The sequence below is a fragment of the Penaeus vannamei genome, chromosome 28, assembly GCF_042767895.1.
Source record: "Penaeus vannamei isolate JL-2024 chromosome 28, ASM4276789v1, whole genome shotgun sequence".
NCBI classification, from domain to species: domain Eukaryota; kingdom Metazoa; phylum Arthropoda; class Malacostraca; order Decapoda; family Penaeidae; genus Penaeus; species Penaeus vannamei.
This window is the reverse complement of record NC_091576.1, coordinates 6,687,065-6,702,064: the sequence shown is the minus strand read 5'-3', so window position 1 is coordinate 6,702,064 and position 15,000 is coordinate 6,687,065. Positions and strand designations below refer to the sequence as shown.

The following is a 15,000-nucleotide window of genomic DNA, read 5'->3' as shown; positions in this document are numbered from 1 at the left end:
AAATATTTATCTATCTACTCTATTCGTTATTTACCTATTTAATCTATTCATTCCATTTCGTGATTTGCTCATATGTTTTATTACATGGGGGAGGCGTGGCTTATCGACAGAAGTTTATTTCATTTTGTAAACAATTTCGGAATATGGAGTGAAGAAGAATTGTGAAAATGTTAATTACATTGACAGCTTTCTCTATATTATATCAAATTTACTTATATTCTGGTCTAGACTTGCATAATGATTATATTTTAATCATTTTATTTACTGACCGATTACAGATTAAGAAGTAACTGATTTTTCCACAAAAAGGAAACGCGAAGCATCCCACCCGCAACGTTTCTTCCGAAGCTCCTCCCCCATGTCGCTCGCTCCGCCCCGCCCCGCCCCGTCCGGGCTCATGCCCCGCCTCCCGCCTTCCCTACGAGTCTCACCATCCAATAAACTCGTCTCGGGCATAACGGGGCGTTCCGTGCCCGCCCTCCAAACGGACATAAATAAATACGCGAAGCCAACCACAGGCATTTCTTTCCCTCTTTACAACATGGAGTCCCTTTCACTCCCTTTCTCTTCACTTTAACTCCGCCCAAAACAAAGAGAACAGGGGGGCACTTACGACCAAGTTTCCGATGACGACAGTGGCCAAGAAGAAGGGGATGCACGACCAGTCGCCGACCAGCATGCAGTCCCACATACTCTCGATCCACTCTCCGCACAGCACCCGGAACACGATCATGAACGAGTGCATGAAATCTATGAAGTTCCAGCGCGGCAGTTGGCCGTCGGAGCTCGGCTTGAAGCGACTCACGTTGTCTGGAACGAAGTGGGGGTGTTTGTTCAGCCGTTGGTCTCGCGTTTGTGTCGTTATATATGGGACCAGTTACAACAATTCCTTTTTATAATTGAGATAGTTATGGACATAGAACAAAGATTCATTCTCAAAGGAAATTACGGCATTTGGGGGAGTGCCAGAACAGCCTCCCTTCCCGAGGGTTGGGCACTCACCTGTGTAATTCTTGCCGAAGAGCTGCATGCCCATCACGGCGAAAATGAAGATGATAATACACAAGACGAAGGTCAGGTTACCCAAGGCGCCAACGGTCTTACCCATGATGGAAATGAGGAGATTGAGTGTCGGCCAAGACTTCGCCAGTTTGAAGACACGAAGCTGGAGAGGGGAGAGGAAGAGGGTTACCGTAAGAACAGCTGCGGGGAAGTGCAGATCTTCCTTCACACACGTGGCATGCAATGACTCAACGTATGATGAATGGAATATTATCAAAATATGAGCACAGGATTTTTTGACTGTTTTATGAGGCACTGAAGGCAGTGAGAGGAAACGAAAAAAACCTCAGTGTAAGCAAAAATTGTGATCGTTCTCACTAACGATCTCATTCTGACAATAGAAAAAGGGAGCCCAGATCTTCTTATGAGGGCGACCTTGCTCTCACTAAAGAAAACAGGGGGTCCCGTTCTTGCTAAAGATGAAATAGGTGACCTTGATCTCACTAAAGGGAACATGGGGCCCTGATCTCGCCAAAGAAACCCCTTATGCCTCATTAACACTAAAGCAACACCGGGACCCTCCTTTCACCACAGGAAAACAAGGTCCCCGTTCTCACTATAGGAAAAAATTGGTTTTGCTGTCACTGAAGAAAATCAAAAGGAAATGGCCTCCCTTTCGCTAAGAGGAACCCAGGACCTCGCTCTCACTCATCAATCACAACGCCTTAGACTCACTGACGCTAAATTAATACAGGAAAACAAGGCCCCCGATTTCACTATAAAAACAATTAAGGCCTTGCTCCCACTGAAGAAAATGAAAAGGGGAAGCCCTCACTCACCAATAGAAACACCTTATGCCCGTTAACATTAAATTAATACAGGAAAACAGGGCCCCCACTCTAACTATAGAAAAAATGAAGGTCTTGCTCCCACTGAAGAAAATGAAAAAGAACTTCCCCCACTCATTGAAAGGACCCCAGGACCCCGCCTACACTGTAGAAGCAATGAAGCCTTGGTCCCACTGAAGAAAATGAAGAGGGACCGCTCCACTCGCTGAAAGGACCCCAGGACCCCGCCGTCACTATAGAAGCAATTAAGGCCTTGCTCCCACTGAAGAAAATGAAAAAGAACTGCCCCCACTCTCGCTGAAAGGACCCCAGGACCCCAGGACCCCAGGACCCCAGCACCCCGCCCACACTCACCAATCGAAACGACCTCAACACCGACAGGCCAGACACGTTGGCGAGACCCAGCTCGAGCAACGACAGCGCCACGATGATGAAGTCGAAGATATTCCACCCTTCTTGGAGGTAATACTTGGGGCTCATGGCGATGATCTTGGCGAAGCACTCGATACTGAAGGTGGCCGTAAAAAACTGTCGGGGCGGTACAAGGGAGGCGTTAGCGGGGCTCGGGGCGGTACAAGGGAGGCGTTAGCGGGGCTCGGGGGGGGAGGAGGGGGAGGGAGGGAGGGCTCGGGGCGGTACAAGGGAGGCGTTAGCGGGGCTCGGGGCGGTACAAGGGAGGCGTTAGCGGGGCTCGGGGCGGTACAAGGGAGGCGTTGGCGGGGCTCGGGGCGGGACAAGGGAGGCGTTGGCGGGCGTCGGGGCGGAACAAGGGAGGCGTTAGCGGGGCTCGGGGCGGTACAAGGGAGGCGTTAGCGGGGCTCGGGGCGGTACAAGGGAGGCGTTAGCGGGGCTCGGGGCGGTACAAGGGAGGCGTTAGCGGGGCGCGGGGCGGTACAAGGGAGGCGTTAGCGGGGCTGGGGGCGGTACAAGGGAGGCGTTAGCGGGGCCCGGGGCGGTCCAAGGGAGGCGTCAGCGGGGCTCGGGGCGGTACAAGGGAGGCGTTAGCGGGGCTCGGGGCGATACAAGGGAGGCGTTAGCGGGGCTCGGGGCGGTACAAGGGAGGCGTTAGCGGGGCTCGGGGCGGTACAAGGGAGGCGTTAGCGGGGCTCGGGGCGGCACAAGGGAGGCGTTAGCGGGGCTCGGGGCGGTACAAGGGAGGCGTTAGCGGGGCTCGGGGCGGCACAAGGGAGGCGTTAGCGGGGCTCGGGGCGGTACAAGGGAGGCGTTAGCGGGGCTCGGGGCGGCACAAGGGAGGCGTTAGCGGGGCTCGGGGCGGTACAAGGGAGGCGTTAGCGGGGCTCGGGGCGGTACAAGGGAGGCGTTAGCGGGGCTCGGGGCGGTACAAGGGAGGCGTTAGCGGGGCTCGGGGCGGTACAAGGGAGGCGTTAGCGGGGCTCGGGGCGGTACAAGGGAGGCGTTAGCGGGGCTCGGGGCGGTACAAGGGAGGCGTTAGCGGGGCTCGGGGCGGTACAAGGGAGGCGTTAGCGGGGCTCGGGGCGGCACAAGGGAGGCGTTAGCGGGGCTCGGGGCGGCACAAGGGAGGCGTTAGCGGGGCTCGGGGCGGTACAAGGGAGGCGTTAGCGGGACTCGGGGCGGTACAAGGGAGGCGTTAGCGGGGCTCGGGGCGGTACAAGGGAGGCGTTAGCGGGGCTCGGGGCGGTACAAGGGAGGCGTTAGCGGGGCTCGGGGCGGTACAAGGGAGGCGTTAGCGGGGCTCGGGGCGGTACAAGGGAGGCGTTAGCGGGGCTCGGGGCGGTACAAGGGAGGCGTTAGCGGGGCTCGGGGCGGTACAAGGGAGGCGTTAGCGGGGCTCGGGGCGGTACAAGGGAGGCGTTAGCGGGGCTCGGGGCGGTACAAGGGAGGCGTTAGCGGGGCTCGGGGCGGTACAAGGGAGGCGTTAGCGGGGCTCGGGGCGGTACAAGGGAGGCGTTAGCGGGGCTCGGGGCGGTACAAGGGAGGCGTTAGCGGGGCTCGGGGCGGTACAAGGGAGGCGTTAGCGGGGCTCGGGGCGGTACAAGGGAGGCGTTAGCGGGGCTCGGGGCGGTACAAGGGAGGCGTTAGCGGGGCTCGGGGCGGTACAAGGGAGGCGTTAGCGGGGCTCGGGGCGGTACAAGGGAGGCGTTAGCGGGGCTCGGGGCGGTACAAGGGAGGCGTTAGCGGGGCTCGGGGCGGTACAAGGGAGGCGTTAGCGGGGCTCGGGGCGGCACAAGGGAGGCGTTAGCGGGGCTCGGGGCGGCACAAGGGAGGCGTTAGCGGGGCTCGGGGCGGCACAAGGGAGGCGTTAGCGGGGCTCGGGGCGGCACAAGGGAGGCGTTAGCGGGGCTCGGGGCGGTACAAGGGAGGCGTTAGCGGGGCTCGGGGCGGTACAAGGGAGGCGTTAGCGGGGCTCGGGGCGGTACAAGGGAGGCGTTAGCGGGGCTCGGGGCGGTACAAGGGAGGCGTTAGCGGGGCTCGGGGCGGTACAAGGGAGGCGTTAGCGGGGCTCGGGGCGGTACAAGGGAGGCGTTAGCGGGGCTCGGGGCGGTACAAGGGAGGCGTTAGCGGGGCTCGGGGCGGTACAAGGGAGGCGTTAGCGGGGCTCGGGGCGGTACAAGGGAGGCGTTAGCGGGGCTCGGGGCGGTACAAGGGAGGCGTTAGCGGGGCTCGGGGCGGTACAAGGGAGGCGTTAGCGGGGCTCGGGGCGGTACAAGGGAGGCGTTAGCGGGGCTCGGGGCGGTACAAGGGAGGCGTTAGCGGGGCTCGGGGCGGTACAAGGGAGGCGTTAGCGGGGCTCGGGGCGGTACAAGGGAGGCGTTAGCGGGGCTCGGGGCGGTACAAGGGAGGCGTTAGCGGGGCTCGGGGCGGTACAAGGGAGGCGTTAGCGGGGCTCGGGGCGGTACAAGGGAGGCGTTAGCGGGGCTCGGGGGGGAGGGAGGGGGAGGGGGAGGGGGTGAGGGGAGGATGGAGGGACGCGAGGAGGAGAGGAGGGAAGTAAGGTTGTAAGATCATAAAAAGGGAAACGAAAAGAAAGAAAAAAGGGAAAGTTGATCGATGGTGGAGAGGGAAAAGAAATGAATAACCGAAAAATAAAGAAATGAAAATAAAGGAAAATTAATTGGTATTCGATGACGAATGATCACGGTATATATAAAAGGTAAAAGAATAATAATCGCAATAGACGAAGATCAAATACGAGAAGGGAGATTAGAGGTAAACTGTCGATTTATGCAGTCGGAAGAAAAAGAAAGATAGAAAAAGAGGTAGTAAGAGAGGACGACGAAGAGAGAGAGAGAGAGAGAGAGAGAGAGAGAGAGAGAGAGAGAGAGAGAGAGAGAGAGAGAGAGAGGGAGAGATAGATAGATAGATAGATAGATAGAGAGAGAAAGGAAAAAAAATATAAATCATCTATAACGGCGGAGACTGAATATAGAAAACTGGGACTGTAAAGAAAATATCAAGAAATAAGTAAACAAACAAACAAAAAACAAAAAAAACTCGTAAATCAACTACAATTGAAATAAAAATCCCGTTTTGTAGTTCTCGTATTTTCACATTCATAAATAAGAGACAATTCAAATGAACAAAATGTCACTTTAGTACAAACCACTTTAATTAAGGCAAATCAACCACGTGACCAACTAATAGATAAGGGAAAATAAATAGAGGGATAAACTGATGAACAAATAAAACATTATATCAGAAACTTCTGGAATTTATATGCAAGTGCAAGACATATATAAAACAAAGAATCATCAGAGAGACAGACATATGTGCAAAAATGATTATGAGAACATCAATAATAACAAACAGAATCAGTCGACAATTGACACAACAATTACATGTGAACAAAATAATACAGAGGTACACATAGATGCTCGTAGCAAAGGACAAACAGACTTTGGTTAAAACTAATCAAACTCCATTAAAAAAGATCCTGGAGATATTAAAAGAATGAAGGAGGGAAACAAGTAAACGCGAATAAATAGAGGGAGAGAGATGATCGAAGAAAAAAGATACTGAAATACGGGACACAGAATAATAACGAGAAATTTAGATGAATAATTATGAACAAATCTGACTTTTTAAAAAATTCAAATCAAATTTCGAATGGCCAATGATAAGAAATACATATTTTTTGCAACCTCTCTCTCGAAGTGACAAAAATCTGACAGAAATAAAATTCAAAGGTTACATCAAAATCTGTGTATTACGTGCCTTAGGATTTCAAGGGATACAGTACACTAAAACCACTATCTACTCCTGGGAAAAACTTCACGTAAATAAACTTCTTTTTTTCTATTTTTGACGAATAGATTTAGACACTGATTCCTTTATTTACCTCCAAATCACCAAACTTAGCTTGCGAATTAAATAGGTTCATTAATCAAATGTAAACCTTAATTGGTCATATCTTTAATCAAAATTGCTTTATCGCGGTATCAGCTATATCTCATATCAATTATGCTACGTTATGTCACGGTACAATTATCCAGGTTACAGTTTAAATATAGTATTATGTAATTTTGTATATTAACTTACACTTAGCTATGCTTTTTAATGCTATCGTATGTACCGTTATAATTTGTTATATTACGTTATATTTTCCTATTACATCTCACGTGAAGTTTATTTTCTCTAAGATATGTTACACCTTATTTTACACTATACGATGTGTTCTATTTGGTTATATTGTGTCATACTGTACTAGGCTATATAAAGATAACGTGAACACGAGAAACAACAGAATACAGGTGGTATTAAATGCTGTTCTCTTGAAAAAAATATAACATTCTTCACAGATTATTTAACGAATTGTTCAACTTATTATTACACTAGTAGCTAAACTGGTTTGAGGCATATTGAAATACACAGATTTGTAAATTGGGGAAACACGATCTAAATCTACATTCTTATCATTAATACGTCTTGAGTGCAGCTGTGTGTCATGCGAAGGAGAGGCTATACTAATGAGTGCTCTTCCCTGTCATGCACGACTGGGTCACTTTCCTCCCAGTGTCATGCAAAGGGCACACATGAACACCACTCTCGATAGTTACCTTCGGTCGATACACCCCCACACTGCTACACAAACAACCAAACGTGAAGCCAATGCAATGATTTCGCAAAAGAGTGGAAGGAGAGATAATAAAAGAGGAAGTGAAGAGAGAACGAGATAGGGATGCATGACAAGCTGGATCCAGGTCGCGATGAATCCACATGCGTTGGGAGGAGGAGCTTGAGGTGACCCGGATTGACCTTGCAACAGGTCAGGGCAAGAAGGAATGACCGAGTGACACGCACGTATTCACAAGCGTGCACACACATACATACGTGTATGCACAGGCGCAACTAAAGGCCTAAAAGTAAATAAACCCGTGTTTATTTACAATTTGCAGATACACACATATACAGAGGCACAGCCATGGACGCACACACAACTATAAGCATATATACACACATACACAGTCATACCCATGCAGATACACATATACACACTCACATCCATTGACATACATCCACCTACACGCCTATACGCAGACGCAACCACACACACACACACACACACACACACACACACACACACACACACACACACACACACACACACACACACACAACTTGAGCTTTGACGTATTACATTATATAAAATACATGTTACAATGCCTGATTATTTTTCTTAAATCATCGACTTAACGATATCCATTAACGATTCAATTCTTTGTAACTGTACAAGGTGAATACGTTCAGATTTATCTATCAAACAGCATTAAAATCAAGGAAAGGCTGTTGTATTCACTTAACACCTTATGATATACAAAATCTTTTAGAAAACCCGGTATGAATGACATTGTGATCGCCTTATGAATGAATAAGTCATTGAAACAAATTATATGCATATATTTTTTCTGAAATAGGTTGATTTTGTGACATTTTTTATACTATATCAGACACGCAAATACACGCAAACGGACAAACTCTTTCTTTCTTCTCTCTCTCTCTCTCAAATACATGTATACACTTATACAACACACACACACACACACACACACACACACACACACACACACACACACACACACACACACACACACACACACACACACACACACACACACACTTACACACAAGCCACCGGAAGAGAAGCCAAAGAAAAGTGTGACGTCAGTGAGCAAGAAGTCAGCCGAGAGAGACTGTGAGCTGCAGAGTCTTCAGCGAAGGAAAATTCGCGTGGTAGAACCGTAGACGGCAGAGCAGGTGCAGCGGTGTGAAGAAATTGAGATGGGGCCCAGGGGGAGGAGGGGGGGAAGGGGGGAAGGGGGAAAGGGGGGAGAGGTCTTGTATTGTTAAATGAAACGGGGTTTGGGGGAGTATGGGGCTGGGGGAGAGGAGGGGGGGGGATAGGACAGGGCGCTGAGCACCCTGATGCGGAGAGAGAAGGGAAGGGGAGGGGAGGGGAGGGAGGGGGAGAATGGGGATGGGCCGGTGAGGCGAGAATGTGTGAACAGTAAGCACGAAGGGGATACTTACGTAGTTTCCAGTCTTCAAGAAGTTTTCAAATTCCTTGTTCATGCCGTAGTGGTCCATGGCCATGAAGAGTGTGTTGACGGCGATACAGAGAGTGATGAACAATTCCACAAATGGATCAAAGATAATGGTCTCAACAAATTCTGCAAATCTGACCCAAACCCTACAACAGTCCCAGACACAGAAGAGGTCGATGCATTTCATCAAGTATTCGTACACTTTTCGCTTGATCTTATCCTTAAGAGTCTCTTCCTCCTCGTCTGCAGGGAAATAATAGTAAGAAACTGTAAAAACGAGTTAGTAAAGGCTCTTCGACCCGAGGAAGGTAGGACGGCACACTTAGCTAGCTACAGAAAACGGACGGGGTGCGTCAACCTTCCACAGAAAATGGGAAAAAAAAATCTGGTAGCATATACGTCACATTTTTATATCCAAATCGCCCCCTTGTCAATTTCGTACTCGAAAAAAGAAGACAAAAAAGGGATTTTAAAACTTATTACCAGTATAGAGGCGTTCATCTGTATTTATTTGTATGGATCTATATAATCAAAAACAAGAACAAGTTACGGACCCCGTCACACACAAACACAGACAGACTACGAGAGGGGGACCCGGTATAGTCGAGAAGAGCAAATAAAATTAGTAAATATTAGACACAGAACAAAAATTATGTGCCTCCGCCTTCTTGGCTTGCTGCAGGGAGGAAAACATTAACTCATTAAACATACAAATACACATTTCAGATATATAGGCCTATGTCATATTAATTTTTCTCTTTAGGTTTAACCTATACTTGAACATATCTTTTCTATTGACCTATTTTCTGCAAATCCCTATCACTAAAAGCTAACTTTCTTTAACTATTTATATTTAAAAAAGGTAAATATACATCTAAAATTTATGAAATATTCAAAATCAACAACAAATTCATTTAATCTACTAAATACAAGCTTTGCAATTCAACAAAGAGGAAATTGATTCGTTACTTCATACTTATAGCACAAAGTAATATATATTCTTTTAATTATAATAACCTACACTAATTTAGTAAAATATACTTACCAAATCATATAACATTCAGTAATATACTACACCTAACCTCTAAGATTCTCAGAATGACAAATATTAATAAGCAATTCCATATTTAAGCTTATAAAATGTTACCTTTAACAAGCCTAATCAAATATTCCTAAAATATAAATTAAATTGAACTTGAACAAGTACTCTCATAACAACATATTTCACTGCAAAATACCTGACACCTAAAATACCCTAAAATACCCTAAAATACCCTAAAATACCCTGAAATATGAATAAATACCCTTGCAATGAACCTTAAATATTTCCCCTCCTTCCAGTAGGTAGCATGAAGAAATATACAGATGAGACAAAGAAGAAATTAAATTGATATGACAAATTGATAGTAAACATCAAATTGAGAAGTAAACAGAGATTCATTGATAGTTCATTCAGAGAAAAAAAAAATCTACATTGTAGTGATGTTGTCAAAGTTATTTTTAAAAGTAGAGATTTTTTTTCTAGCTTTTATTTATTTATTTATTCTTTTTTATTGCAAGGAGGAAGGGTATGGAACTATAAGTATTTTCTTTAAAGATTTGACAGAAATTATTGTAATGGGAAGAACAGTACTAATATTTCTGATTATTATAACTTAAAGGTAATAATAATAATAATAATAATAATAATAATAATGATAATGATAATAATAATAATAATAATAATAACAATAATAATAATAATAATAATAGTGACATAATAATAATGATGATAATAATAATAACAATGATAATAATGATAATAATAATAACAACTGTTATTATCATTATATTATCATCATAAAAATCATACTAACATTAATAACGATAATAATAATTGTGATAAAAAATTAAAATTATGATAATGATCATAATACGATGATAATAATATTGATGGTAACAATGATAATAATAACCATAGTTATAACAACGATAAACAACAATGATGGTGCAAGAAAATAAATAATATCGATAAAACTAAATGTGAAATGTGAGGATAATAATAAAAACTAATATCGATGATAATAATCATGATAATAATATAAATAAGAAAAAACTATATCATTAATAATATGAATAGCTGTAGTGATAATGATGATAATGACAAATGATGATAAGAATAATGTTGGTGATAATGCATGATAATTGTAATAATAATAATTAATAAGTAACGATGATAATAATAATAATAATAATAATAATAACAATAATGATAATAATAATAATAATAATAATGATAATAATAATAATAATAATAATAATAATAATAATAACAATAATAATAATAATAATAATGATAATAATAATAATAATGATAATTATAATAATGATGATAATGATAATGATAATGATAATAATATCAACAATAATGATAATAATGATGATAAAAACAAAAGTAATATAAATAATCATAACAAGAATAATAATGACAACAACATTGTCATTAAAACAATAATGAATTAAAACAATAGTAACAAACAAACAAACAAATAAAATCTTAATAAGAGGTCAAGAATGTAGTCATAAATTTCAATACATTTTTTTTTTCATATCAACATACTGCAGAGGCATCGTGGCAGAAGTGAGAAAATCTAACTATTAAAAAAAAAGAAAAAAAAAAATACTGTTAGTTTTTGAGTTCGTGAGAAAGCCAGTGACGTGTGTGGGTCATCCCAGGTGAGGAAAAATAGTGCTATAATGAACGAGCAATAATGACTATATCCGGATGTAATTTACTACCATAATGAAACCAATGATTGACCATGACATACCACTGATATAATCATCATTACGTGATATATATATATATATCTGTATCGTATCTTTTTTGTGGAAGCTTTTGAAAATAGTGCAGGCGGCGGATTGGCAACTAAGCATGTCTGGGTGGTATTCGTGGGAGAAGAACGAGTGATAATAATTAGATAATTGAATAATGGATAAAGGAAGAGAGAAGCTCAGAGATGCGCGAGTGGAGAGGGCGAATACAGTCCTTCGTTATTTTGTGTTTATTATTTATTCATATTTAGAAAAGGTAAGGGATAATGATGATAATGATGACGAAGGTGACAGTAGCAATACTGACGATAATAACTTATTAATATTATGGCAATTATTATAATTATTCTGGTTTTCATTTTCATTTTCATTATGATAATAGCAATTATATTACCAATTATGATAAAGAAAAGGATAATGATAATGATTATGATAGATAATAATGCTAATAATAACAACGATAATAAGAATAATGATAATAACATTGATAATAAAGATTATCATAATCATAATCATCATCATTATTATCATTGTTATTATCCTCATTATTACTATTACTATTATCATTATCATCATTATCATTATCATCATTATCAATACCCTACCATTATTATCATTATCAGAAGTATCGTAATTTTTGTCTTTAATGTTACTGTTATTATGATCGTCATCATCATCATCATTACTATTATTATTATTATCCTTTTAATTATTATTATTATTATTATTATTATTATTATTATTATTATTATTATTACTATTATTATTATTGTTATTATTATTGTTATTATTATTATTATTATTATTATTATTATTATTATTATTATTATTATTATTATTATTATGATTATTATTATCATCATCATAATAACAATAATAATAATAATGATTATTATTATTATTATCATTATTATTAATATTATCATTATAACTATTATCTTTATCATCATGATTATTATTATCACCATTATTATCATTAGAATTATTATCATGATTACCATTCCAATTGTTACCATAATGATGATCATGATAATTTTAGTAATAATAGTAATAACAGTAACAATAATAATGATAATAATAATTATAATAATAATAATGATAATGACAATGATAATGATGATAATAGTAATAATGATAATAATGGTAATAACAACAATCATTATCATCATTATGAAAATAACAACCATAATAATGATAATTAGAATGATAATAATAACCTTGATAACAATAATATTAATAACAACAACAATATTGTCACTAATAACATTAGTTATCTAATGATAAGTTTAACGATATGCTAATAAGAACAATACCAAATAAACAATAGCCGGAAAACTAAGAAATAAAGATAATAACAGACATAACTAAAATCATTATTATAATTACAGTTCTCATTAATCATCATTTCGATTAAAAGAAAAATTTCTCCAACTCTGACTCACGTTTTGAATATCATAATTAAAAATCATATTAACAGGAAATGAAGGTCAGTCAAAAAATAAGAAATGTGATAAAATATTTTGTCAAGGTAAAGGCTAAAATAAAAAAAAAAAGTGAATGGAATCGATTAATTAAAAATGTTCATATCTTAATTAATACGAAGGACCGATGATAATTAGGTCTCTGGACTTATGATAATTTCTTTCTCAAATTCAGATTTCTTTTTATTAACTTTTTTGGAAGGGGAGGTTGGGGGGGGATACAAAAGCTGTGCATAGATTGAAATCCTGCATTGAAGAGAAAACATGCAAGCCTGTACCTAATGTGCATGTTTTAATTTGAATAGAAAACGGAAAAGGAAAGAAAACGGAAAAGAAAACGAAGTTGGAGAAACGCAAGAAAGAAAACGGGAAGAGAAGAGCATCAGATTTAAATCTAAACCGCCATACAGTATCTAGCTCCATCGCTCATGTCTTATTTCAATGCGGTAGTCTGTTTAACCCACGTTAGGTATACGGCATGGTGATATGAAAATACGTAAATAAAAAGAGATGTAAACAATAGCAGAATGTGCAGCCTGTAGACGGACTCCGGACTCCGGGTATTGTGCAGGAAAACTGGAGCCACGGACAGCTGGCCGTGTACTGGTCTCAAGGATCTGTCTGAGATCCCCCTCTTTACATAACATCAAGCCCTATGGGTTCTCTCTCTCTCGCCCTTCGACCTACCCCCCCTCTCTCGCTCGCTCTCGCTCTCTCTGTCTCTTTCTACTTCTCTATCTGCAGCCATGCACGCACTCAACCACGCAATCGAGCTTGCAAGCACGCGCTTTTTTTTTTGGAGAGTGAATTTCACCTTGATCTCTGGAGGACTTGGTTTCTCCTTCGCTTAGCGCAGAGAGAGAGGAACGGGCGGCGGCGTGGAGAGAGGGTGAGTGGGGGGAGCGAGAGAGGGAGAGAGAGGGAGGGAGTGGGGTATGCTACACAATGTTACCTTCTTCTGCAGCAAGAGGCTGAGTTCACATACAAAACACACAAATATACACCGGCGCGCTTGCTCCCGAACCCTGAGGGAATTCTCTTCGCATATGGAGTTGTGTAATCGTGTACTTCACTTGAATGTCAACGTTAAACGCGTTTTTTTTCCCTAAATGTTCATAATTTGGAGTAAAAAGAAGTAGCTGCACATGTCTTATGAATCCTTTAAGCATTTCACTCATGGACTGTATGTTGTATCTGATGTGCTTCCCACAACAGCGTCCCTTCCAAAAGGTCTTTAGAGTCTTAGGAGAGTCCAACCTCGTGTCTGAGTGCGCGAATCTCCCGAATTCTCCGAGGCCGAAGGAGACAGCGCGCCGACAGTGCATGTGAACTCAGCCTGAGATGATGAATCACACCCATGCTTTTGTGAGAACTACAGGCTCACGCAGGCTCAAACTTCAACAGAGACACTCAAGCGTCTTCAACACTAAAAAAGGATCTGCTTGGACAATTTCGAGTTCTGAATCCGACAACGGATGGCTAAAAGAGGCTATATGTGGGACTGGATCTTCTTTACACGAACAACTGGACTACCCAGGCTACAGGCTACACAGGCTCGAACGGATCATAAACTAGAGGCTACACATTATGAGCGTCGGGAAAGGAGGGAGCAAGGCGTTCCCTTCTGAACAACACGATGCGAAGAGAACTAAAAACGTGAGGTTATATCAAGTAATTTACACATACAACATTACCACTACAATATACATACATACATACATGCATGCATATGTCTGTGTTTATGTGTATGTACATTGTGTGTCAAAATCTATCTATCTAGCTATATATATGAGTGAGTGTGTGTGTGTGTGTGTGTGTGTGTGTGTGTGTGTGTGTGTGTGTGTGTGTGTGTGTGTGTGTGTGTGTGTGTGTGTGTGTGTGTGTGTGTGTGTGTGTGTAAGTGTGTGTGTGTGTGTGTGTCTTTATGAATATCTAGATCCCAATATATGCATCTGTATCTACATGTGCAAATCTACCTTTCTATCTACATATATAATGAATGTATATATATATATATATATATATATATATATATATATATATATATATATATATATATATATATATTTATGTGTGTGTGTATACTATGTATGTTCATACATATTACGAAAGCTGAAGCGAAAGAGGCAGTTGTAAGAAAAAAGATGTAGACAAAAGTTGTAGAAGGTGCAATGTCTATGTTTGTCGTCGTATCATAGCTCGGTTATTATGGTGTGTTGTAGGTACTGCAATTTTGTGCTCTGTCGTTTTTATTGTTTTAAAAAATCTGAGGGTATATAAGGGAATATATTTTTTTCTTTCTCTCTCTCTCTCTTTTTAGATAAGAATTTAGAG

General features: G+C 41.7%; 1 protein-coding gene across 1 annotated transcript in view; it reads right to left on the bottom strand.

Moving 5' to 3' along the window:
• Window positions 1-15,000, bottom strand: part of para (sodium voltage-gated channel paralytic) — a 162,588-nt gene that overhangs the window by 26,854 nt on the left and 120,734 nt on the right. The window contains exons 20-23 of the mRNA XM_070141301.1: window positions 8,358-8,638; window positions 2,205-2,378; window positions 1,003-1,165; window positions 614-810 (exon numbers count right to left, since the gene is read on the bottom strand). Coding sequence (XP_069997402.1) covers window positions 614-810; window positions 1,003-1,165; window positions 2,205-2,378; window positions 8,358-8,638 — 815 coding nt within the window. The remainder of the gene's footprint in view (window positions 1-613; window positions 811-1,002; window positions 1,166-2,204; window positions 2,379-8,357; window positions 8,639-15,000) is intronic.